This window comes from Lolium rigidum, chromosome 1 (genome assembly GCF_022539505.1).
Source record: "Lolium rigidum isolate FL_2022 chromosome 1, APGP_CSIRO_Lrig_0.1, whole genome shotgun sequence".
Lineage (NCBI taxonomy): Eukaryota > Viridiplantae > Streptophyta > Magnoliopsida > Poales > Poaceae > Lolium > Lolium rigidum.
In genome coordinates this window covers 50,629,064-50,654,969 of record NC_061508.1, presented here as the reverse complement: position 1 = coordinate 50,654,969, position 25,906 = coordinate 50,629,064, and the positions used below count along the sequence as shown (strand labels likewise).

Below are 25,906 nucleotides of genomic sequence, written 5' to 3'. Positions count from 1 at the left end.
TGTTGGCTGATCAGTCTCGGGATGGAATCTACAATGTTTCCACTGTATCTATTGACGACGAATCCAGGGATGATGAAATCGACAAAGTTTTCAGTGTATCTATTGATATGAGTACCAAGGCAGTGGTGGCTATCCTTCCTTATATTGAAGGGATCTCCGTGGCAAAGATGCTGACATGGTCGACTTCAGGTCCCACATTCTCCAGCCCTTTCTCCCCTAGTTCCCCAAGTTCTTGAATGAATCATTATGAGTTCCATCTTTTCAAGCTGAACTGAAATTTTTATATAAATTCAGATGGGAATTAGACTAGGAAATGTTTTGACTGTTGTTACTTCAAATAATATAATTTTCTAAATGATTCCGGTTAGCTCATATGTTTAGTAGAGTGGCATCATCCTTGCATATCAATATATATACCATATGTCTGTTATTAACCCAGCTACTAATGCATTTGCATTAGTGTTGGAGAGCTGAAAACCTTCAGTGATCTAATACCAAACACCAACGTTCATGCTAGGTATTGTGCTAAAGCAAATGGTGTGAGATAAAGGTGCAAGATCAACTTTATAATAGCATCACTATACAGGATACTAGAATGTATAGTTAAACCCTTATTAAGCATGGATTCAGAGCTGGGATTCACTCGTAGTGGCTGCTTTGAGCATGGAGCAATCCTAATTAAATACGACTCAGCAAGTCATGCACATGCACCAGCTCACATGTTACACTTCTCATGCTAATTCAGACAATTTGATTTGTGAATGAAATGCCTATCATGAAATCAAATCAGAGGCCCAATAGCACAGCACAAGTTCCTAGTTCAACTATATAGGTAGTGTTTATACGAGTATCCATCATTCATGTATTAGCAATACGAAATCATAAATGGAAACAAACAATAATTCGTTTAAAAACAGTAAATCATAGGCAAAAAAAATTCCCATTTTTGTTATCATCTAATTCTTGCAGGAGCTAAACGAACATCAGCTTCTTAACAAGCAATAGAGCAAGTTACAGAAGAATTCTTGCTAGGCATGCATAGTTATTTATAGCCTAACATAGATCACCATAAGTATAAGGTCCCATTAAAAATTGTGCCAGCAAAGGTAAGAAACCAAGGACTAAATGTCATCCAGTTGAGTGTAAAGGTAACACCCAGATTGTCAGGCCGATGATGAGATCTGAGTGACAACCTATGTTAGATGCAGCGATTAACGTGGTCCCAGATTGGCTTAGGTGCATGACTGTCAGAGCAGGGAAATTAACATTGATTAAATCCGTGCTGATGGCGAGGCAGGTACATCAACTGCTTGTCGCTGATGCTCCAATTTGCCGTTTTGAGGAGTAGAAAATTTGAGACTACAAGGCCTGGCACTGAGAGTGAGGTGGGAGTGGCCCAGAAGGAGAAAAGACATTGGCAGGGCCTCCCGATGCTTAAGGACACTGGAACACGAAGTTTAAACGGACCGAACAACGGTGTTTTGTTCTTCCGCTGCACTGACTTCACATGAGATATACTAGACTAGAAAGAAAGATGCATGTATATGACCATCCAAATAGGCTGGCAGGTGATTAGAAAAGCAAAGGTTGCAAGCTCTGCTGTCCGCTCGTTGGGTCTCTTGTCTTTTTAGCCAAGGTTGCAAGCTATGATGCTGAGTTGTTGCTTTGCTTCAGACAAATCCAACAATGGTCTTCTGTCTTTGCATAACTGGACAAGAATATTAACTAGGTACAGGCCTATGTTTGCCAAGCTCCAAATTACTCGTCGAATACTTCTGTCATTTTTTTGTCTCTAGTAATAAAGCAGTAGTAGAATTTGCAGTCACAAACACACATGTATTTGTGCACTTCAAAGGAAATTCAAAAAATTCTTACGTCATTCATGACATTAGCTAAGTATTATGTACTCAAGTTAATTGGGAACATACGTTAGTATATATGTGCATGTAATACCCTTCGTCCATTGATGACAGTAGACATGTATTTCGTACTCACCTCATTTAATACCCTGCGTCCATTAATGACAGTATGAGTCCTCAACCGGCCACACTACTGTTATGTTGACACGCCTTGGGAGGTGGAGCATGTGTTCTTCAGATTTACATGCATAATAAAACTGCCTCTTAGCTGTAAATAAATGAATAAAGCTACTACACAAGGTATCCAATGAAAGTATAACTTGGTCTAGACAGTAAAATTAAGTACTCCAAATGAAAATAAACGGTATCCGATAAAACTTCCCCTACACCGTTTAAGCATCAATCATATTAAGTAGAAACATTTAATACAATCAATGGGTTTAAGACTTAAAAGTTATGGAATTGAACTCTTCCTACGCCCTGTCAATCATATAACTTATTGCGCAATTTTTTTTCTAATATTTGATGGGTAAATAAAAGGTATCCAATGAAACTATGCTTACATTTGACCAGTCAAATAGACTAAGGGCCAAAATGATTTAGAATTAATTCTAAACTTGGCATTTCTCAATGAGAAAGGGGTGTGCTGTGACAAAAATAATAAATGAGAGCAATAAATAGCAGGAAGAGGATAGCTGTCCACTTCCAACCTGCGGTGTGTGTGTGTGTGTGTGTGTAAGTTGGGTGGCTTGGGAGTCCAATTCCCCTATATATACCACACCCGGTCAGTCCCAATCACCATCCATTCCTACTGTTCCCTCATCACCCCTCCTCTCCTCACTTCCTGCTCGCTAGCTCGAGTCGACGCTTCAGGTAGCCATGGCAGCCACGATGAAGCTCAGCACCCTTGGTTATGCAGCCAGCATGTTAAGCACGGTGAGCGCTTTACTATTGCACTGCCATCTGTGCGGAGTTTTAGTTTCTCCTTTGGTGGATGACTAACTTGATAGTGCTGGGGAATTTGATGTTTTTTGCTCTGCGTTTATTTTCCTGGGTTAGGGTTTGTTCGACGAGCAGTTCCAGAAGTTGCTTCTGCTCCAGAACAAGAGCGACCCGAACTTCGTTACCGAGACCATCACCATGTTCTGCGAGGACGGCGAGCAGACCATTGGTGAGCTCACCAAGCAGCTGTAAGTGTGCTACCTCTGCTGGCTCGCTTGCGATGTTCTGTGTAATCAACTGTTTGACTCTTTGCTTGGGATCGGTTGCTGTGTGTGCAGGGGCAAGCAATGCGTGAACTTCGACGAGGTAGCTGCTTTTGTGCATAAGCTTGAGGGCTGCTGTGCAAGGTGAGGCTCTTTTCTTTGTCTTTCATGTCCTGTACTACCATATGTGTTTCTGCAATAGCATATGAGTGATGGCTTTTAGTAGTGGTGCAAATCGGGTATTATATCCCCGTAGATCTTTCTTGACCATGCTATATCCATAGATTGGAAGGAGGTAGATTCTTTGTAAGGCGTAAGGTCACCTTGGGGGAGACTTATCGTCGTTTTGATCATCAGTGTTTTATGAAGTTGATCCGGCAAATCTATCTATTTCACGTATTGTTGAATTACTATTGGCGCTTCCCATCCATATGGGGAGGGATGAAGTATGTTTGTCCCTTGTAGTGACTAATCATGTACATCTCCATTCCGTACACATCGGTGGCATCTTCTAAGTATTTCAGGGAGAAGTTGAGATCCGTTTGGCTGCTGTACCGTTTCATGGTTTAGATCTGACAAATTATTTGTCGTTTCACTATTTTGTGATTTAAATCCGACCAATCATTTTGTCGTTGTGCTGTTTTATAGTTAGATCTGACAAACCCTTTGGCTGATGTAGGTTCGGCAAACTGTCTGGCCGTTTCAGGGATTTTATCGTCTAGATCCAGCAAACTATTTTTCCGTTTTAGCATTTCATGATTTAGATACGACAAATCATTTTCGTTGTACTGTTCAATTACTGATCCTACAAACCATTTAGTCGATGTATATACGACAAACCGTTTGGCTGTTTTAGTGTTCTACATGGTTGAGATCCGACAAACCGTTTAGCCATTGTGCTGCTTTATGCTTTATATCTGACATATATGAACTGCTTTGCACAAATTGGATAGCTGAAGGAGTATCACTCCATACTCTGCCAAGTCAAGTGTTACTTCCAATTATTTTTGGAGGGTTTGACATTGGATCTGTCATTGTAGTGTAGTGTTAAAATAGATAAGGCAGTTTTACATGTTTCCCCTTTGCTTCGCACAAAAAAATAACAAAGATTTTTGTGATTTGGTGGTTTGTTGTGCTGGTATTTAGGTTTCCAAACCATGGTTTTTGTAGTTTCATGCAGAAGATTTGGTCAAGTTAAGCAATAAATATTTATGGTAACATAATTATTACAGAGACTAATTTTGTCATGCTTAGAAACTAATATTATTGTGCTTAAGAACAATTATTATTATGCACAAAGCATCATAAGGCCCAATCAATTTAGATTTCTTATGTTTATGGTATCCATGTGACTTTTTATGGAATCAAAGTTTGTTAGCAGATAAGTGCACGTGTCTTTTCTTACCCTGGGTTTTCTCGGTTGCATTTAATTGACTTGTTATCTCATATATGGAAAATCACAGTGCTATATTTGTATTTCATTGGAAAGAAGTGAAGGGAAAGAAATATCATGCTCTTTTTTCATTCATTAAAGAAAATTTGGTGGTACATTCCTGATTGTATAGTATTGCATGTTGCAGTGTTGGTGCTAAGAGAGTGAAGAATACCTGCATTCAGTTCCTTGAGTTTTGCAAGGAGAAGAGCAGAGATGGGTTAGTATCTTGTATCACTATGTCATAGTATTGTATTTTCTATCAGCGTCTTATTTGAATTCTTATAGTGAATGTTGCCTAGTTTTATCTGCTTATCTACTGTAATGGCCTTATTTTTAATTTTGTCAGAGTATTTATCGATCCAATTGCATGTTCATTACTTTTATAAACTGCTAAAATATTCAGTCTATAAAGGCACGAAAGGTTTGGCTGAGTCTACTGAGCTTGGTGGGTTAAGAGTGTAACAGTACAATTTTGTACTCAAATGTGTACTTTAAGAATGTTATACAGTACTAAATATTGAAAACTACTACACATGTTTGCAAACACCTGGGCCTTCTTTACTGAACAAGGAATTATAATAATATTTAAAGCATTAAAAGTGAAACTAAGTTGCTATCATCTCTGAATATTGCACAGCTATCCAGTAAATAAACCTATAACTGGTTGATGTTTCAATCTTCTAATTAATGCTACTTCCAGAATAGAGTTGTTATTTTTCGTTATAGTTAACCCTCTACTCCGTTAGATTGTATGTTTTGTTTAGGAAGTATGTTCAGGAGGACATTCACAAGGCTTTCCTTCCGAAACTTCTATGATAATCCTGTCCGTGGAAATATTTATTCTTCTAGAGTAAATTTGTAGTAGCCAATTATGAATTTGCTCCTTTCGTTAGCTGCTAATGGGAAAGAGCTTCATAACTTACTGAATTGTTTTCCTTGCCAGGTGCCTGAAGACACTGGATACTCTGAGGGTTGTTTTCGATGAAGTGAGCGGCAAGTTTAAGGATATGCTTCAGGTATTTACCGTACTTTTTCTAAAACTCGTGTGGAACTCTCAGTAATATTGCACTAAACTGGGTTGGCCATCTTCAATGGAAAAAATATTCCAAAGATTCTTCTATACGCAAAATATTAAACTGGACAAAAGACAAGATGCAATCAAATCAATCCACTTAGTTTGCTGCATAACAAAAAATGAAAATCATGTTGATGAAGTTACAGACATTAAATTACTAGTAACATTCGTGCAAGGTAAACAAGCTTGGATACGGCATCTTCATCTATTGTTGTGTAAATCTCTGTAGCATTTGCAGTTGAAAACCTTTGTTGACTGAACTGTTTTGGGTACATGTGATATCTGAATCCTAGCTTCATGTTGCACTACTGTTTACTAGAATTTTTGACCTCTCAATTTCTCACAGCATTGATAGACTTGATGCAACTGTCTTGATATTTTGTTTTTCAATGCAGCTGGAGCAGCAGCAAGCCGGAGCAACAAAGTAAGAGCCACATGTTGGGACGGCACTACTGCCTTTGAAGTTGTAGAACAACATTTGCTTCTTTGAGGTCGCCTGAAGCTGCTTATCGGCAAACTGGTCATTTAGCGTCGCCGATATCTGTGTTACTCTCGGCAGTGTCATTTTTAATTCTCAGTGGTTAAATAACAATTATCCGCCGTCATTTTGCGGATCGTCAGTGATTAATCTGGCTGCTCAGTTCTGGCAAGCCAGTTTCGGTGGTAGGAGTGCAGAAGCAGTGTAATGTCGACAGAGTCATGCGTCGGCCAGTGTATCGGCTGTGGTTATTTGTTGTGGAGAATTCTAATTTCAAGTTATGTTGTGTTGGGGAAATTTTTATTGCTATAGAATTCCTCAGCTCAAGTTATTTTCTATTCAGTCTCAGGTGTGATTTTCGTGCCTAGGGATTCTTCTAGAGTGCACAAATATCATGTTGGTTCTGTGCTAGCTGGTATATGGAAACAGTTCAATACCCGGATGAACTGATGAGGTAACGCTCTCAGCAACCTGTCAGACATGGAGCATACCGGAAAATTTGGATGCTTTATTTACAATATATTGTACCCCTGAGTTTGCATGTAAGTGATGGATATATTGGAAGGCCGAGATCAACTTCTGGAAGCTTTTTATGCTACCAAAAGCATCACTGAGGAAAATCGTCATGACGGAAGCATCGCTCAAGAATGATCATCGCAATTGCCGACATAAGCCTACAACCACTGCAATCTGAGCATGGAACTGGATTGTGTGAGTGCAGACATTTTCCCATTTGGCTACAGACATTTTCCCATTTGGCTACACACGTGATCTCTGGCCGCCTCTTCTGAAACGAAACAGGGCGATTTACACAAAAATAACCCTTTTCTAAAAGAAAAGCACAGACTGGCCCTCTGGCCGAACTATTTGACCCACTAACCCTTTTGTGTGGCGCTCTTCTCATCGGCGCTCATGCGATCGGTGCCACACATCCATGCCGACGTGGTGCGGTCGACGCTGACCAACCGACGTGGAAGGATTGTGGCGCCGTTCACATCGGTGCCACACATGTCAACTTATATATCGAAAACATCCAGGGGCTCCGGACGCTTAGTCCTTAGCCGTTTTGGCGAGCCTGTTTGTGTGGCGCTGACGCCATGGATAATTGTCTTACGGTGTGTTTCGGGCCATTATGTTGTTATGTGTGGCACCCATGTCATCGTTGCGACACTGTGAAGTGTGGCGCCCATGGCATCGGTGCCACACATTGACTTGGGTATAAAAATCAAGAAAACTGACTTGGCATGGTTGCAAAGTGACTACTCATATCAATAGCAATTTCGTACACACATCATACACATAACAACATCATAGCTAACATCGTAGCATATACATTCATACAATTTAAGATAGAATTCAAACAACACGTAGCAATGACGACATGGTCCCAAATGACATAGCTAGAGTTCATCGAAGATAGAGTTCACACAACATGTAGCAAATCCATCTAAGATCGACGTCCCCTCCTCGCGGGCTGCTTCCTCCGTGGTGGTGGCGGTGACGCTTCTTCCTCCACCTCTTCCTCTGAGGAGGACGGCTCATCGTTCCTCATCCTCCTCAAAGCTGACCTCTTCGGTGGCTCCTCGTCAGACTCAACGACAGCCTTCTTCCTTCGGTTCGCGTAGTCTTCCGGAGTGTAACGGTTCGGAGCCTTCCCCCTAGGCTTCAACATGTACGCAGACCGTGCGCCTTGCTCCTTGGCTTGACTCAGAATGGTGTCGTCAGGAATCTTGACAAACAGGAACACATGGTTAGAAAAAGTTGAAATTCCGCACATGTTTGATGGCAACAAAAGAGTCCATACCTCCGAACCGCGACGTTCGTCTTCAGAAGAGGATGTAGGAATTTCGCCCTTGCGGCAACCTAGAAAGTTGCCTAACCGCCGCAACTTTTGTGCAGTGGGCTGCGTCATGAAACTCATGGTTACAAAGCCACCAAAAGGAATAGCTTACATTCAAAGTTGGTGACCATAACTTAATGAAATACCGCCTCGCTCCAATAGGCTTTTCATCTCTATGGCTCTGATCCCAAATAACCTCACACTCGTCAGCTGTTTTTTTTGGATCTCGGACCGCTGTGAAAAATATATTATACACAATTTGAGCGACACATGCCAATATAGATGATGTACTAGCTAATGAGAGAATACATTACCACAAAGTTCAGGGAGGAAGCAATAGAAGTCGATCTCCCAGCTCGAGCAATCCTGTCGTACTGGCTTTGCGCAACCTCATCGAACGCGATGGGCTCGTCCAAGATGTCTTCATCATACGCGTGGTTCACTAACTCGATACACGTGTTTTGATGAAACCAATGGAGATAGTTGTTGAAAGCAGTCGCGTCGTACGGGACAACCTCGACATGTCTGCCAAGCCGTACCGCCTCCAAACAGTTTTCGAACGCTGACACGTGAATCCTATGATGGACATGCCAATTCGTGATCTTCCTCTGCCGCTGCCTATCAAGCCTGCAAGACATTGGAGCACAATGGATAAAGTAAGATTGTATCGCTTCAATCAACAAGTTTCCATCGCATGATTCAAGAAGTTTATCTATGGAGCGCGTGATCCGTGTCTTGCCACTGAGGTGGGCTCTCCTGATACAACCCAAACTGTCTCATCACTCTGTGCGGCTGGTGGTATTCAACAAGCCACATGCATATGAGTGGGCACCGCATACGCCAGAAAGCCGACTCCTCCGTGCACTTTGGATTGAGGTCAGTCATCGCCGCGCCAATACGGTAAAAGCTACCATATGACTCCCAATCCACCTGCAGCATACAAATATTTCAAAATTTACAACACGCCAATGAAATTGATGAAATAGGATAGCAAAAGAGTGATGGCTTAAAATCGGTTACCTGCTCAGAGGTAAGAGTGTCCAACTCCTCAGTGTAGTGCATGTACATGACAATTGGATCGTTCGTCATCTCCGAGACATTGTCCCAAATGTATATATGCCCAAGTGGGCTCCCAATCCACCCATGGCTTCTGGTTGAGTCTCTTCGGCCGCCCAAGTGATAGGCGATCCCAGCTCCATACGGAAAGTAGGAGCAAGCATCCACCAGTACTGTCGCTCCCAATCCTGTGACAACCTTCGTCCAACTGCGTACATAAGACATTTGGTTAGTCCACGGGTGGCAAGTGCCGCATACTACTATAGAAGAATAGTAAAAATAGGAAACTATCGCCTGTCGGTAGAGGTAGGCAAGTGCCGCGCTTCCCCAACTCCACTAGTGCTCCAACACCGTAAGTGCCTTCAGCCAACACCAATGGACCAACTTCCCACCACTGTCAGCAAAGATAGTCCTCGAAAGCATATACCACAAATACACTCGGGTATATGTCTTGATAGTGTCACGGTTGGCCCCTTCCGGGCATGTACCAAAGTTAGTCCTGATCCAAAGGAAAGATGCGCCGGTGGGAGCTCTATCCTTTTTATCTTCTGGCTCCGGAGGAGCCAAGCCAATAAGCCCCTCCATCTGCTGGCTCCACCCATCAGAAGCTATGTTCATACATAGTGGCTCGCCCTGAATAGGAAGACCAAGAATCATGGAAACATCCTGAAGAGTAGGGGTCATCTCGCCGGCCCTCAAGTGGAAGGTGTGCGTCTCCGGCCTCCACCGGTCGACAAGGGCGGTGAGTGCCGCGGCGTTCATGTTCGGCGCCCCCGGCTTACAAGCGTGATGAAGGGGAGAATTCCGGTAGGCTGAATGAACTCCATGTACAGAAGCAGTGTAATGTCGACAGAGTCATGCGTCTGCCAGTGTATCGGCCGTGGTTGTTTGTTGTGGAGAACATTGTGTGTTATTCTAATTTCAAGTTATGTTGTGTTGGGGAAAATGTTATTGCTGTAGAATTCCTCAGCTCAGGTTATTTTCTATTCAGTCTCAGGTGTGACTTTCGTGCCTACGGATTCTTCTAGAGTGCACAAACATCATGCTGGTTCTGTGCTAGCTGGTATATGGAAACAGTTGAATACCTGGATGAACTGATGAGGTAACACTCTCAGCAACCTGTCGGACATGGAGGATACCGGAAAACTTGGATGCTTTATTTACAATATATTGTACTCCTGAGTTTGCATGTAAGTGATGGACATACTGGAAGGACGAGATCAACTTTTTGAAGCTTTTTATGCTACCAGAAACATCACTGAGGAAAGCACCGCTCAAGAACGATCATCGCAATTGCCGCCATAAGCCTGCAACCACTGCAATCTGAGCACGGAACTAGATTGTCCGAGTGCAGACATTTTCCCATTTGGCTGCACTAGTGATCTCTGGCAGCCTCTTATGAAACAGTCACACAAGCAAAGCTCTTAATTCTTATCATGTCACTAGCTCCAATTCATACCGAGAGGCAAACGAAGCCTACTCTGCTACTAATTCAAGAAGCATGTGTATATGCAATAATGCAAAGATATCATCGCACCAGTAGAAATGCAAAAGCTAAAGCTGATGCATTAGCAGAAAACTATTGTTCCTTAAACTGGCAAATGCTGAAGCTGATGCATTAGCCTACTCTGCATTAGCTTTTTATGCTACTAGAAGCATCACTTTGGAAAATCATCGTGACGGAAGCATCGGAAGCATCGCTCAAGAACAATCATCACAATATAGGCAGGGGTCAATAATTCCGTATGTCATTCATGATAATATAGGCAGGGGTCACCTCATTTCGAGAAAAAAAAATCATGACAATATAGATAGTCTAGTTAATTGGGAACATACGTTAGTTTACATGTGCATGCAATACCATTAATAACAGTAGACACGTATTTTGTACTCTGCCTCATTTTGGACATGTGCATCCGTGCATGGCAGGTGCCATTTGAAATGAATAGATACATTCCACCATTTATCCTTGTGCTTTCAATGAGTTAGACCGCAAAAGCCTCCAAAAAAATAAAAAGGGAAATATGAAGGTGATCCATATAGCTATCCCAACCATCAGATAAATTAAATGATAATAAACCACTAATCCCAATATCAACTGATTTTTTTCTAATGATAAATTAAAGAGATTGTTTCCTTAAGTCACTGTGGAAGAAAGGTTAATCTTTAGTCCCATTCACTTCTCACTTTGCAGGATCATATAATTTATGATTGGTTCAAAATCATATTTAATTTCTTGTGAGGTGAATATGTGTGTTTGTAGATCTTATTTGGTCACCATTATGTCTACCATGATGTTCATAATGATAATTGAACCATGAGACTTTACCTATTATAAAGAAACAAATGTCCATATTTTTTGTACTGTTTATAAATAATAATAGAAAATGTGATATTGATGAATTTAAATGTGTTGATTGAATTAGGAAAAGTGCTCTCAGCGGTAGTTGATATTGTATGGACATTTCAATTTGTTGCTCATGTTGCACGGATATTAATTGTCGTATTTCTAATAGGAACCAATTACAACCCGCAGCAATCTAGCTACCATGTTCTTAATTGAACATTCTCCCCACTCACATTTCGGCTAGTTACGGTAATTAACAAAACATCACAAGATCGTCGTGTCGGGACAAGACACACCACTAGGATCGTATCGCCGCCATCTGATCGGCACCCCATCCTGATTTCTGTATTACAGAATAAGCCCATAATTTGAGTCCGGACTTGGATTAGTTGGGTGAAAAAAAAAATCATGTTTGGATGTGCATGTTACTCTATGTGCCTTATTCTTGATACTGGTGGTGGTTGAACAAGACATCGTAGTCACTTTATCTATACTATTATATATATTTTTTGTCATCTACAACATTTTTATCTCTCTATACTAACTGATGAATATTAGTTCAAAATGTATTAGCAGAGTCATAAAAATAGTAATATCTAACCATTCACGATATTTAGCACATGCATATGTTTCATGTGTATGCTATTAATCATGTTGGCGCACTTTGAGAGGTGGAGTATGTGTTCTTCAGATTTAACTGCATAATAAAACTACCTCTTCGCTGTGAACAAGTGAATAAAGCTACTACACAAGAGGTGTCCTCCAATGAAAGTATAACTTGGTAGAGACATAAAATTAAGTACTCCAAGTGAAAATAAAAGGTATCCAATAAAACTGTCTCCATCGCTGTTTAAGTATCAATCACATTAAGTAGAAACTTCTAGTGATCTATAAACAATCGACGTGGTTTAAGGCTTAAAGTGTATGGAACGGAACACTTCCTATGGTGCCAATCAAACTACATAAGATATTGATCTCAAAAAAATAAGCAATTAGAACTTACAATTCTGAAATGATAATTGTTTTCCCATTGCTATTGCGCAAAAGTATATTCTAGATTTAGATAGACAAATAAAAGGTACCAATGAAACAATGCCTACATTTTACCACTCAAATAGGCAAGGCCTAAATGATCTAACAATAATTGAAAATTAAATCTAAGCTTGCCATTTCTCAATGAAAAAAGGGTTGTGTTATGACAAAAATAATAAATGTGAGCAATAAATAGCAGGAAGAGAATAGCTGTCCACTTCCAACCTGCGGTGTGTGTGTAAGTTGGGTGGCTTGGGAGTCCAATTCCTCTATAAATACCACACCGGTTAGTCCCGATCACCCCTCCTCTCCTCACTTACTTCCTCCTCGCTAGCTTGGGTCCTCGCTTCAGGAATCCATGGCGACCGCGATGAAGCTCGACACCCTTGGTTATGAAGCCAGGATGTTCGGCACGGTGAGCGCTTTACTATTTTATTGGCATCTATGGGGAGTTTAAGTTTCTCCTTAGGTGATGGGTAACTTGATAGTGTTGGAGAATTTGATGTTTTTGCTTTGTGTTTATTTTTCTGGGTTATGGTTTGTTGGACGAGTAGTTCCAGCAGCAGCTTCTGCTCTTGGACGGGAGCGGACAAAACTTCGTTGCCGAGATCATCACCCTCTTCTACCAGGAAAGTGAGCGGATCATTGGCGAGCTCGCCAAGCAGCTGTAAGTGTGCTTTCCCTGCTGGCTCGCTTCGTTTGTCATGTTCTGTGTAATCAGCTGTTTGATTCTTTGCTTGGGATCGGTTGATGTATGTGCAGTGACAAGCCATGCGTGAACTTCGACGAGGTGTATGCTTTTGTGCATAAGCTTGAGGGCAGCAGTGCATGGTGCGGCTCTTTATTTGTCTTTTATGGCATGTACTAGCATATGTGTTTCTGCAATAGCATCGGAGTGATGGTTGTTGTTAGTGGTGCAAATCGGGTATTATATCCCCATATATTTTTCTTGACCATGCATGCATCCTCATAGATTCGAAGGAAGTATAGTCTTTGTAAGGTGTAAGGTCATCTTGGGGGAGACTTATCGTCGTTTTGATCATCATAGTGTTTTATGAAGTAGATCTGGCAAACTCTATCAATTTCACATATTGTTGCATTACGACTGGCACTTCTGATCCATATGGGGAGGATGAGGTTGGTTTGTCCCTTGTAGTGATTAGTCGTGTACATCTCCATTCCATACACATCAGTGACATCTTCCAGGTAATTTGGGGACAAGTTGAGATCCGTTTTGGCCTTTGTACCGTTAATCCAAAAAATTATTTATCCTTTTACTGCGTTATGATTTAAATATGACAAATCATTTTGTCATTGTACTGTTTTATGATTTAGATCTGATAAACGTTTGGTTGTTGTAGGTTCTGCAAACCGTCTCGCTGTTTTAGGATTTTATCATTTAGATCCGGCGAACCATTTAGTCATTTTACAACTTCATGATTTAGATACAACAAATCATTTTTGTTGTACTGTTTTATTACTTGTCCGACAATCTATTTGATGGTTGTAGATACGAAGAAACCGTTTGGCTGTTTTATTATTCTATGGTTGAGATCTTACTAACCATTCAGCCATTATGCTGGTTTATGATTTATATATGACATATATGAGCTGCTTGGCACACATCGAATAACTCAAGGAGTAGCACTCTAGATTCTTCCATCTCAAGTGTTTCTTCCAATTATTTGATAGAGGGGTTGACATTGGATCTGCCATGGTAGCGTAGTTATAAAATAGATACGATAATTTTGCTTGTTTTGCCTTTGTTTCGCACCAAATTAGAAATAGTTTTTGTGTTTTGGGGGTTCATTGTGTGGTATAGGTTCCCAAACCATGGTTTTTGTATTTTCATGCTGAAGATTTGCTCGAGTTAAATGATAAATATTTATGGTAATAAAAAATATTAGGGATGCTAATTTTATTATGCTTAGAAAATAATATTATTGTGCACAAAGCATCATATATTTCCTAATCAATATAGATTTCCTTATGTTTGTGCTATTCGTGTGAATTTTTCATTCATTAAAGAAATTTTGGTGGTACAATTCATAGTGCAGTGTTCGTGCTTAGAGAGTGAAGAATCCCTGCATTCAGTTCCATGAGTTTTCTCAGGTGAAGAGCTGAGATGGGTTAGTATCTTGTATCACTATGCCATAGTATTGTATTTTCTATCCTCATGTTATTGGTTTTTTTATAATGAATGGTGCCTAGTTTTATCTACTCATCTAGTGTAATGGCCTTAATATTAATTTTCCAGAGTATTTATTGATTCAATTGTATCTTCACTACTTTTATAATCTGCTAAAATATTTAGTCTTTAAGGGCATACAAATTTGTCTAACTCTGCTGAGCTTTGTGGGTTAGGAGTGTAATTGTTCCAGTAAAATTTTCTAGTCAAATCACAGATATAGACTAAGAGAGCGTGGGCGAGAAAGCATGAGTGGAAGGCGTAGGGCGCTCCTCCGCGCGACCGTCGTACGCCACCCCGACGGATGCAGCCACCTCCCTAGCCGGCGGCCATCTTCGGCCCATCCCGGTTCCCTCCCACCTCGCTGCCCTCGTCATGGTGCCTGCGCCTAGCGCCCCTAAATCTCGCCAGTGGTCTGACATGGTGGAGGAGGACGATGATGAGTTCATGGACTTGGAGGGATCCTCGTCACGCCGCTCCTACTCCGATGTGGTGCGGGACGGGACGCCCAGCCCCGAGCGCTTAGTGTCCCCTCCATCTCAGGGTAGTCCGGTGGCTGCACGCTCGCCGCCTGCTCGTCAGTTGGCCTCTGTGGTTTGTCATCCTGCCCAACCGCGGGCGGACGGTGGTGATGCCTCACCTGGTGTGGGAGGTAGGAGCAGGCCGCAACCTAAGCGCCAGCGTCACCGGGAGTGATACGTCTCAAACGTATCTATAATTTTTGATGCTCCATGCTTGTTTTACACCAATTCATATATGTTTTGCTTACACTTTGTTGCACTTTTACATGATTTGTGGCACTAACCTATTAACAAGATGCCACAGTATCAGTTCCTTGTTTTCTGCTATTTTTGTATTTCAAAAAAGTTGTACAGGAAATATTCTCGGAATTTGATGAAACAAAAGCCGAAGTAAATATTTTACCGAAACAGATATGAAGTCCAGAGGGGGTCGAAGATGCGCCACAGGACGGCTAGACCTGCCCTTGGCGCGGCCTGGCCTTGGCCCGCGCCAAGGGGGTTTTGGCCCCCCAGGCACCCCACCGACCTAAATCCTCCGCCTATTTATACATCTTCTCGGGAAAACCCTCGATACCCGAGACTCCATCCACGAAAATTTCCGTAGCGGCCACCATTGCAGAACCCATCTCGGGGGTTCTGAAGCTCTTCCGGCACCCTGGCGGAGGGGGAAATCATCGCCGGAGGCATCTACATCACCATGCCCGCCTCCGAAGTGATGCGTGAGTAGTTCATCCCCAGACTATGGATCCATAGCAGTAGCTAGATGGTTGTCTTCTCCAATTTGTGCTTCATGTATAGATCTTGTGAGCTGCCCTACATGATCAAGATCATCCTTATGTAATCCTACATGTTATGTTTGGTGGGATCGGATGAATATTGTATACTATGTTGAGGTCGATTATATATTCATGTCATATGTTATTTGTGATCTTGCATGCTCTCCGTTGCTAGTAGATACTCTGGCCAAGTAGATGCTTGTGACTCCAAGAGGGGGTATTTATGCTCGATAGTAGGTTCATGCCTCTAGTTTTCTGGAAGAATGACAATAACTTCTAAGATTTTAGATGTGTTGTTGCTACTAGGGAGAAAACAACAATGTTTTATCCAAGGGTAATTATATTGTTTACTTTACACACATTGTTAATGCGATAATATGTTGCTTGCAACTTAATACTGAAAGGGGTTCGGACGATAACCGGAAGGTGGATTATTAGTCATAGACGCAGTTGGATTATGGTCTATGTATTATGTTGTAATGCCCAAACAAATCTCATAGTAATCATCTTGTCATGTATGGTCGATATTCTGTCAATTGCCCAGCTGTAATTTGTTCACCCAACATGCTATTTATCTTTATGGACTGACACATCTAGTGAACTATGGACCCTGGTCCTTTCCTTTACACTGATGAATTCAACCACTACAATCATGCTCTGTTACTTACTGCAAAGCTCTGTTTTCTTTTACTTACTGCAAACATCTCTTTCCACTCGATACATCTAATCCTTTGTGTTCAGCAAACCGGTGAGATTGACAACCTTACTGTAAGTTGGGGCAAAGTACTTTGGTTGTGTTGTGTGAAGGTTCCACGTTGTTGCTGACGCCAGTAGTGCGCCCTGCCAATAGTACCCTAGAGACACCTTCAGAAGTCACTCCTTTCTACTACTGGTCGATTAACCTTTGTTTCATACTGAGGGAACACTTTCTGTTGTGCTCATCACACTTTCCTCTTGGGGTTTCCCAACCACTTCAACAACAACCGCTACCAAGATTGTCTGGCGCTATCACCAGAGCACCATCAGGGAGCCCCTACACCTGTTCTTCGTTCTGGCGGGCATCCCAGCTGGACTCGCTAGACTCTGCTTCAACTGTCCCGAACCTGGCCATGTAGCTGGGAATTGCAAGAGCGAGACGCACATCACACAACAGTGCACGACACCCGGTGATGTAGCTATCGGCGCGCCACCGCCTCCGGCTCCGCCAGTTGTGGCCCCGCTCTCGGCATCACCGCCTGTCTTCCTTGCGCCCGCTGTTGTGCAACCTGTGGAGCCGCTCGTGCCCCTACATGTGATACCTTCGATCCGAATTAGATATTGTAGTATGATAAGTTTTTTCCCTAGAAGACCTAGGTTTAATCGAACCTTGGGAAGCACTGCTAAATGGTGTGAAGGAAACATCTACATGACTTTCTACTGTATTTTATCTTCAGTTTACCGGACCTATCTAGTTTACTTTTAAGGGGGTTGTTTTCAATGATGGAAATAGGCCAGGGTTAAGGTTTCACCTGCATCTATGCATACATATATAAATGAAGCTAATATATGTAACAAATAAAATAGAGATAAGAGATTTGTGAGTAGCACATCCGTAAATACTCTTGCCCCTAAAGCCAGATGTGACAAGAGCCTAATGGTCCAACAATTGTCATTACAACCACAAACAACAACAGTTTTTAAGTAAATACAGAGAAAAGCCTTAAGCTAGATGATTGTGCTATGATCCCGAATGAATCACTAATACCGTTACTTTCCCCTTTCTATCACTGGGGTTTCGCGGTAGCACGCCGTTCTCCACTCATCCCACCTCTTCCCTTGATCGACTCGAATGATATGGGTACCTGCAGATGTATTCCCGTGTTCCCTTCCTTTGCAAGAAGGTATATCACGTTTGGAGAGGTGGGGATCCCACGAAGGATTAACCAACACCACGAAGGCTCACCTTCTTCTCCGAGCCTATCTCACGAAGGAATAGCCAATTTCCTTATGGTTAGCTTTTCCTCCACTCCGGAGATGGCAAGCTCCACAACCACTTCACAAGCTCCACGACGGAGAAGCCTTGGGCCCCTTCACAACCTTCCACGAAGAGGTCACCGGGACACCAACCAAGCCAACTAGGAGGTCACCCTCCAAGAGTAACAAGCTCACGGTCTCTCACTCAAACTAATCGTAGTGGAGAGCTCAACACTACACAATGATGCAAAGCAAGAACACCAAAGGTGTTCAAATCCTTCACACTCAAATCTCACCAAAGCAAAAATTGCTAGGATGAGATTAGAGAGGAAGAACAAAGGAGGAAATCAACAAATGACTCCAAGATCTAGATTCCAAGAGTTCCCCTCACTTAGAGGAGGAATGGATTGGAGGAGTTTGTAGATCTGGATCTCCTCTTTCAAATCCCCCAAGAATATGCAAGAATCATAGGAGGTAAGGGAGAGGAAGCAAGCTCAAGAGGTTCAATAATGGTGGTCTAAATAACCCTAGAAAACCATTGGGGAAGAAGCCCCTTTTATAGCCAAAAGAAATATGACTGTTTGGGGCAGATCTGAGAGTTTTTCGTGCAGCCAGGCGGGAGGGCCGACACACCGGGCGTGGCACCGGACCGTGTAATATCCCAGAACATAGAACCAACAAAGGGTAGAATTAGAAATGGGATGTGCATTTCATCGCAAATGGGGGAAATTTTCGCGCTTTATTGTATAAAACATAAGAGGGATCATGGTTTCTCTCTCGTTGCTATAGGGGATCGCAACAGTCTTCGAGGGAAGTAAAGCCCAAATTTATTGATTCGACACAAGGTGAGGTAAAGAATACTTATAAGACTTAACAACTGAGTTGTCAATTCAGCTGCACCTGGAAAAGCACTAGTAACAGGGGTGATGTGAAAGCAGCAGTGATATGAGAGCAATAGTAACAGTAACACAGCAGACGACTAACGAGTAACACAGAGGCAATGGCACCAGAAAATAGTTGATACTACTTCCAATGACATATAGAACGAGTATATGATGATGAGAGATGGACCGGGGTTCCCAGCTATCTTCACTAGTGGTAACTCTCCAATAACAAGTGTTGGGTGACAAAATTACAGTTGGGCAATTTATAGGATTGAAATATCATTAAGATAGAACATCAAGATTATTAATCATGTAGGCATGTTTTCCATATATAGTCATACGTGCTCGCAATGAGAAACTTGCATAACATCCTTTGTCCTACCAGCCGGTGGCAGCCGGGCCTCAAGGGAATCTACTGGTAATTAAGGTACTCCTTTTAATAGAGCACCGGAGCAAAGCATTAACACTTGGTGAAAACATGTGATCCTCATACCTAAGCCTTCCCCTCCAGTTATCCCAGTTGCTGTCACTCTGGGGCCTCGGGTTCCGGACATAGACATGTGCAAACAACTTGTAGATACAGTGTAAGCAATAAGTATAGAGCTTAAATCTACGATCATGCCACTCATGCACTAGTGACGAGCATTAAACACAACAAGATTGCAGCAACAATAACCTCACAAACTTATATAGATAGACTGATCATAATGTAACAATTCATCGGATCCCAACAAACACAACACCGATTACATCAGATGAATCTCAATCATGTAAGGCAGCTCATGAGATCATTGTATTGAAGTACATGGGAGAGAGAGTACCAACTAGCTACAGCTAGAACCCGTAGTCCATGGGGAACTGCTCACGGAGCATGATGGAGGCGGTGGCGTCGATGGAGATGGCTTCCGGGGGCACTTCCCCGTCCCGGCGGCGTGCCGGAACAGAGACTTCTGTCCCCCGAAACGGAGTTTCGCGATGGCGGCGGTGCCCCTGGAGTCTTTCTGGAGTTTCGTCAATTGGTGTAGGGTTTTTACGTCGCGAGGGGTTATATAGGCGAAGAGGCGGAGTCGGAGGAGCCAGGGGGCTCCCTCCCCATAGGCTGCCCCCCCTATAGGCCGCGCCGCCCTGTGGTCTGGGGGCCTTGGGCCTCCCCTCCGGCTCCCCTTCGGTGTTCTGGTTCGTCTCGGTGAAATAAGATGTTTGGCTTTTGTTTCGTCGAATTCCGAGAATATTGCCCGAACAGCTTTTCTGGAACCAAAAACAACAGAAAACAGGAACTGGCACTGTGGCATCTTGTTAATAGGTTAGTTCCGGAAAATGCATAAAATCATTATAAAGTGTGAGCAAATCATGTAGGTATTGTCATAAAACTAGCATGGAACATCAGAAATTATAGATACGTTGGAGACGTATCAAGCATCCCCAAGCTTAGTTCCTGCTCGCCCTCGAGTAGGTAAACGATAAAAAGAATAATTTCTGTAGTGACATGCTACTAACATAATCTTGATCATACTATTGTAAAGCATATGAGATGAATGAAGTGACTCAAGGCAACGATCTATAGTTTGCTAACAAATAGATAACATATAGCAAAAAAAATCATGAATAGTACTTTCAAGACAAGCATCAAAAAGTCTTGCATATGAGTTAACTCATAAAGCAATAAATTCAAAGTAAAAGGCATTGAAGCAACACAAAGGATGATTAAGTTTCAGCAGTTGCTTTCAACTTTCAACATGCATATCTCATGGATAATTGTCAACACAAAGTAATATGATGAGTGCAAATAAGCAAGTATGTAAGAATCAATGCATAGTTGACACAAGTGTTTGCTTCTAAGATGGAAGGAAGTAGGTAAACTGACTCAACATAAAGTAAAATAAAGGCCCTTCGCAGAGGGAAGCAGGGATTAAATCATGTGCTAGAGCTTTTTAAGTTTTGAAATCATATAGAGAGCATAAAAGTAAAGTTTTGAGAGGTGTTTGTTGTTGTAACCGAATGGTAGTGGGCACTCTAACCCCCTCATCAAACAGACTTTCAAATAGCGGCTCCCATGAATGACGTTATCTCTACCAGCAAGGTAGATATTCCCTCTTCTCTTTTGTTTACACATGTATTTTAGTTTTATTTATGGATGACACTCCTCCCAACCTTTTGCTTACACAAGCCATGGCTAACCGAATCCTTGGGTGCCTTCCAACATTCACATACCATGAAGGAGTGTCTATTTGCAAAATTAAGTTGCTTACTGATGAATCAGGGCAAAACATGTGAAGAGAATTATTAATGAAAGTTAATTAATTGGCTGGGAACCCCGCTGCCAGCTCTTTTTGCAAAATTATTGGATAAGCGGATGAAGCCACTAGTCCATTGGTGAAAGCTGCCCAACAAGATTGAAAGATAAAACACCACATACTTCCTCATGAGCTATAAAACATTGACACAAATAAGGGGTGATAAAATTTTGAATTGTTTAAAGGTAGCACATGAAGTATTTACTTTGAATGGCAGAAAAATACCACATAGTAGGTGACAAGGGATTAACTTGTCAATGCCTACGGATTGTAGACTAGGGTTTAGTTGGATGTAGAGGGCAAGTAGATCCCGAAGGTTTCAGCCGAAAAAGTACTCGACGAATATGAAAACTAGGGTTTGTGAACAATGATTCGATGATTTCTTTGTCCCTCGACTCCCCCTTATATAGGAGGCGGAGCCGAGGGATTCGTATTGTACAAGTTACAGAGTCCGGGAAGGTTTCTAACTCCCCCCGCGAGATTACAAATAATGCTTCCTATTACAACTCTAGCTTTTCTTAACAATATCTTGGGCTTCCGAGTCTTCTTATTCTTCGGGTAGTGGGCCTTCAGTAAACCCCGGGTACTATCTTCGGCAGGCCCATTTGGGATGCCTATGTCGAGTAGCCCCCGAGATTTTGCTTGAATCGCGAGTCGTGGAAAATCTCCACTGTTTATTTCTTCTCAACTTCTTAAACTTTTCTATATTTCTTCATGTAAATTTCTATATTGTACAGGGATAGTGGTAGTTGGGGCTAGTTCATCCGACGGATCGGGTACTAGTTAACTGCTCTAGTGGCAATCCGCAAAAACCTACTTCAAAATCACGTCCCCGGACATGATTTTGGGATACTGGTGTAAACTTCGACAGGTGCCGCTTAAGGTCTTACCATTCTGTCGAGTCCCAGTCATATTTATCGAGTAACTAACGCGTCCGTTAGGATTTTTCTTCGTATCTGTTGATACGGATAAAACTAGCAAACCAACGTCAGAGACGGCGCCACGCCTCACAGAATAGATCTGGGGTCTTACCTTCGCAAAGTTTTGCGGCATTCAGAAATTGATCGCAACTTTGGCGTTCTGAGAATATATTGTCGAGTGCTTATTCGGCTGATGGAATGGCACATTTTATCGAGTCAAAGATGACTTATGTTTCTCTCCCGATGGGAGTATATGCAGAGTTATTTATAACTCGAAATATACTCTCTTGCTTTTCTTATATTTCTTCTCTTCATTCTGTCTTTTTCTCTTCTCTTTTTTTTTATAATTTCATCGGGCACGCGAACAGCGTTCCCGATGGGAGTAGCCCCCGAGGCTACAGCCAAGGACTTGTACTTGGTAGTAGGCTCCACACTTTATGCCGCTATATTTTCATTCTCTCCCGAAGTTTTATAATTTCTCGGGTGCGCGAACAGCGCTCCCGATGGGAGTAGCCCCCGAGGCTATGAACAAATACTTGTATTTGGTCATAGGCTCACGCCATTTCTATGTTGTCTTTTTTGATCTTTTCATTTTTCCAAAGTAGCCCCCGAGCATTTGAGCAAAAACTTGTATTTGATCAAAGGCTCTCCAATATTTTTGCATGTCGCCTTTTGACGCAGCTGTTGAGTCGAATTTTTCCTTTCTGCTGCCTTGCGGGCCCAATTGACCCACTAACTTGACACATCGTGCAAGTGGGGGACACACGTCCTCCGCTTTTTCTGGCGCACGCACCGTAACTTCTCCATCATTAAGTTACTTTTTTACCCTTGTTGCCACGTGGCTATCATCTGTCACACATTTTCCTTATCCAACGGTCCGTCGTTTCACCGCACCCCTATATAAGATCATCTTCTTCCTCCTCGGACACTTCCGCTCACGCCGTCCTCTGATGACCCACAAGTATAGCGGGTGTATCGTAGTATCTTCGATAAGTAAGAATGTCGATCCCAACGAGGAGCAGAAGGTGTTGACAAGCAGTTTCGATGAAGGTTTCACTGTAAATGCTCACAGACAAGTATTCGGGGGTTTTGATGTAACAGATGAAATAAGTACGAGTAAGTAAAATGCGAGAGAAATAATTGCAGCGAGTGGCCCAATCCTTTTTAGCACAAAGGACAAGCCGGTTTGTTTACTTATAATGACCAAACGTTCTCGAGGACACACGGGATTTTAGTCTAGTGCTTTCGCTACATACGGCTAAATAATCTTCATTGTTATGATAAGTGTTGTGTGGGTGAACCTATGCTAATGTACCGCCCTTCCTAGGACTAAATACATACTTGTGATTATACCCCTTGCAAGCATCCGCAACTACAAGAAAGTAATTAAGAATAGGGATATCTAGTTTCGTGCCCCTGGTTCGTTAGTTGTACTCAGTTTTCCCCAGTCCCTTAGTTTTTCCTCAGTTTTCCCCTCCTCTAGTTTGAAACACGCACAAGTGCTGGAACGGCCGGTAGCCGTCGGGTCGAGGCCTTGACCGTTAGTCCGACCGGGTGGGGCCGCACGGGGCAGCTCCTCCCTGACCGTCTCGTGCTGACGGGTAGGGTCAGGAGACACGTCGGAGCAGCCATCCATCTATCGCTGACGTGTGGGCCGTTTTATTTCCCTTCATGATTTTATACGCGGTGCTGCCAATGACAAATGGGGCCGCTCTATAGGGCTGCCGCAGCCAATGACCAGTGGGGTCGTATATTTTTCAGTAAAAGACATATATTGCCGCTCTGTGGGCTGCCGCAGCCAATGACCAGTGGGGTCGTCTATTTATTTAGGGAAACTCATATATTGCCGCTCTGTGGGGCCTCCGCAGCCAATGACCAAGTGGGGTCGTCTATTTTTCCGGAAAAGACATATATTGCCGCTCCGTGGGCTGCCGCAGCCAATGACCAGAGTGGGGTCGTCTATTTATTTAGAGAAACTCATATATTGCCGCTCCGTGGGGCCTCCGCAGCCAATGACCAGTGGGGTCGTCTATTTTTCAGGAAAAGACATATATTGCCGCTCCGTGGGCTGCCGCAGCCAATGACCGAGTGGGGTCGTCTATTTATTTAGAGAAACTCATATATTGCCGCTCCGTGGGCTGCCGCAGCCAATGACCAGTGGGGTCGTCTATTTATTTAGAGAGAAAAAATCATATCTTGCCGCTCTGATATATGTCTTTAGAGAATATCATAGAGAGAAGCAACAAGTTCGCTAATTAATTATTCTTAAGCTAGACCGGAGAACCGCTGGCAGCTCGTTCCCCACCATCGGACGGAGCAGCCATCGCCGGCGGCGCGCCGGCGCCTCGTCGCGCCGCCGGCTCTGTCCCCCGGCGGCGTCGGACGAACCGCGGCGCCGCACGTCAACCACGGCTCCAAGCACTTGTTTCGTCCGCACGCATTGTACCCACCGCAGAAAGTCCGCCGCAAGCAGCATCCGCCGCCCACGACGACCGGGATTTGTTCCGCGCACCAATTGGTAGACCTCCGCTTCTGCCTCCCCCGCCCCCTAATCGATTCGGTTCCCGTAATTTATTGGAGTTTGCAGTGTACGAAATAGTCCTCAATGTCTGGTCGTAGCGGGTACACCGGCGAGGGTGGGCATTCGATCATGTCGTGGCCACGTTCTACTTCTCCTACCTCGTCGGAAGTGCAGGTATATAGCTTCAGCTCTCTCGTACTACCGTTGAATTTGGGGTGAATTTGAAGTTCCGCCATGGCCTCGTTGGGGTGATTTCAGTTGTTCTTTTTTCCATTATTGTTACAGTTAGCCGAGCAAGCCGATGATCCATGGTACATTGCATACCAAGATGAATCAACCCAGTGGTGTAGCCGGAGGATGGATTTGGAGGAGAAGGTGGCCAATTTAGGTGATGAATTGGCCCGTAAAAACCTGATGATATTCGAGCTGAAGCGTATTGTGGATGAAGAAAAGAAGAATTCAGAGCTTATTCGCAAGGAGAAGTTGAAAGTTGAGACAGATCTTGCCGTATTTGATCAAGTGGTAGAAAATCTAGAACATGAACTAAAAGTGATGGGAGAGGAGAAAAGTAGATTCATCTCGTGCAGTTTTATTAGGTGTCATCCCTGTCCTAGCGCTTATGTGGTTCTCGGTAGACGATTTAGTATAGAATTGTTATTCAGTAGATGGCTCTAACCACTCGTATTTTGTTGTGGCTCTAAGCACTCGTATTTCGGTGTACAATTTCCTACTTGTGCTAAGTAATGTGCACGATAATTTTAGCAAGGGATCCCAAAAGTGAAAGCATGTACCAGCCTCCGGATCAAATACATATCAATATCTTCCCAATCAAGTTGGGATAGAATTCAAATCATACATACGGATGTACATGGACACATCAAGAACGTGAAGAAGCTTTTTTTGAGACGGAGGTAGTAGTTCGAACAATTTTATCCCATTTGGAAATTGAAAAATACAAATTTATAATAATTTATCCCAATTTGCGGCGTCGAACACGGTGGCGCAGCGATGGGCAAGAAAGGCCGGGACGACGGGCGGTCGAGGGGTGGTCATCCGCGCCATCAAACGTTGAAGCGATGTTATCGGCGATGGCTTCAATGTTCGTGGCATCGATGACCAGTGTCGGAACCGCCGCTGTCTTGGTGTTCTTCATCATCGACGGATCCGCGGAGGGCTGGATCGGCGGCTTTGCAGCGCGGTTGTAGACGATGGCTTCAATCGTCTTGGCATCGATTCGCACTCTCGGCACCGGAAGTGAGACATCAACAGTGCTCCGACATTGAAGGCCGGGTCCGCGCCGTCGAAGCGATGTTGTAGGCGATGGCTTCAATGTTCGTGGCATCGATGACCACCGCCGGCACGGCCGCCGTCTTGGTGTTCTTCATCATTCAACGGATCTGAGAATAGAATCGAAAGTGAGACAGAGAGAGACATTTCAACTATTTCTCGACGGCTAGATCCTCACCGGCACTCTTAGATCCACGCGCGCACGCACGGTTAGATGCACGCCGCCGCACGCACG

The 25,906-nt window shown here is 43.1% G+C and overlaps 1 protein-coding gene across 1 annotated transcript; it reads left to right on the top strand.

The window, feature by feature from the left end:
- The first annotated feature begins 2,695 nt into the window (after positions 1–2,695).
- On the top strand, positions 2,696–6,238 carry LOC124672786 (histidine-containing phosphotransfer protein 1-like). The gene is made up of 6 exons (XM_047208962.1): positions 2,696–2,795; positions 2,919–3,049; positions 3,140–3,208; positions 4,645–4,716; positions 5,443–5,515; positions 5,970–6,238. The coding sequence occupies exons 1-6, from the start codon at positions 2,739–2,741 to the stop codon at positions 6,000–6,002; spliced, it is 435 nt and encodes a 144-aa protein (XP_047064918.1). The 5' UTR covers positions 2,696–2,738; the 3' UTR covers positions 6,003–6,238.
- Positions 6,239–25,906: the final 19,668 nt, after the last annotated feature.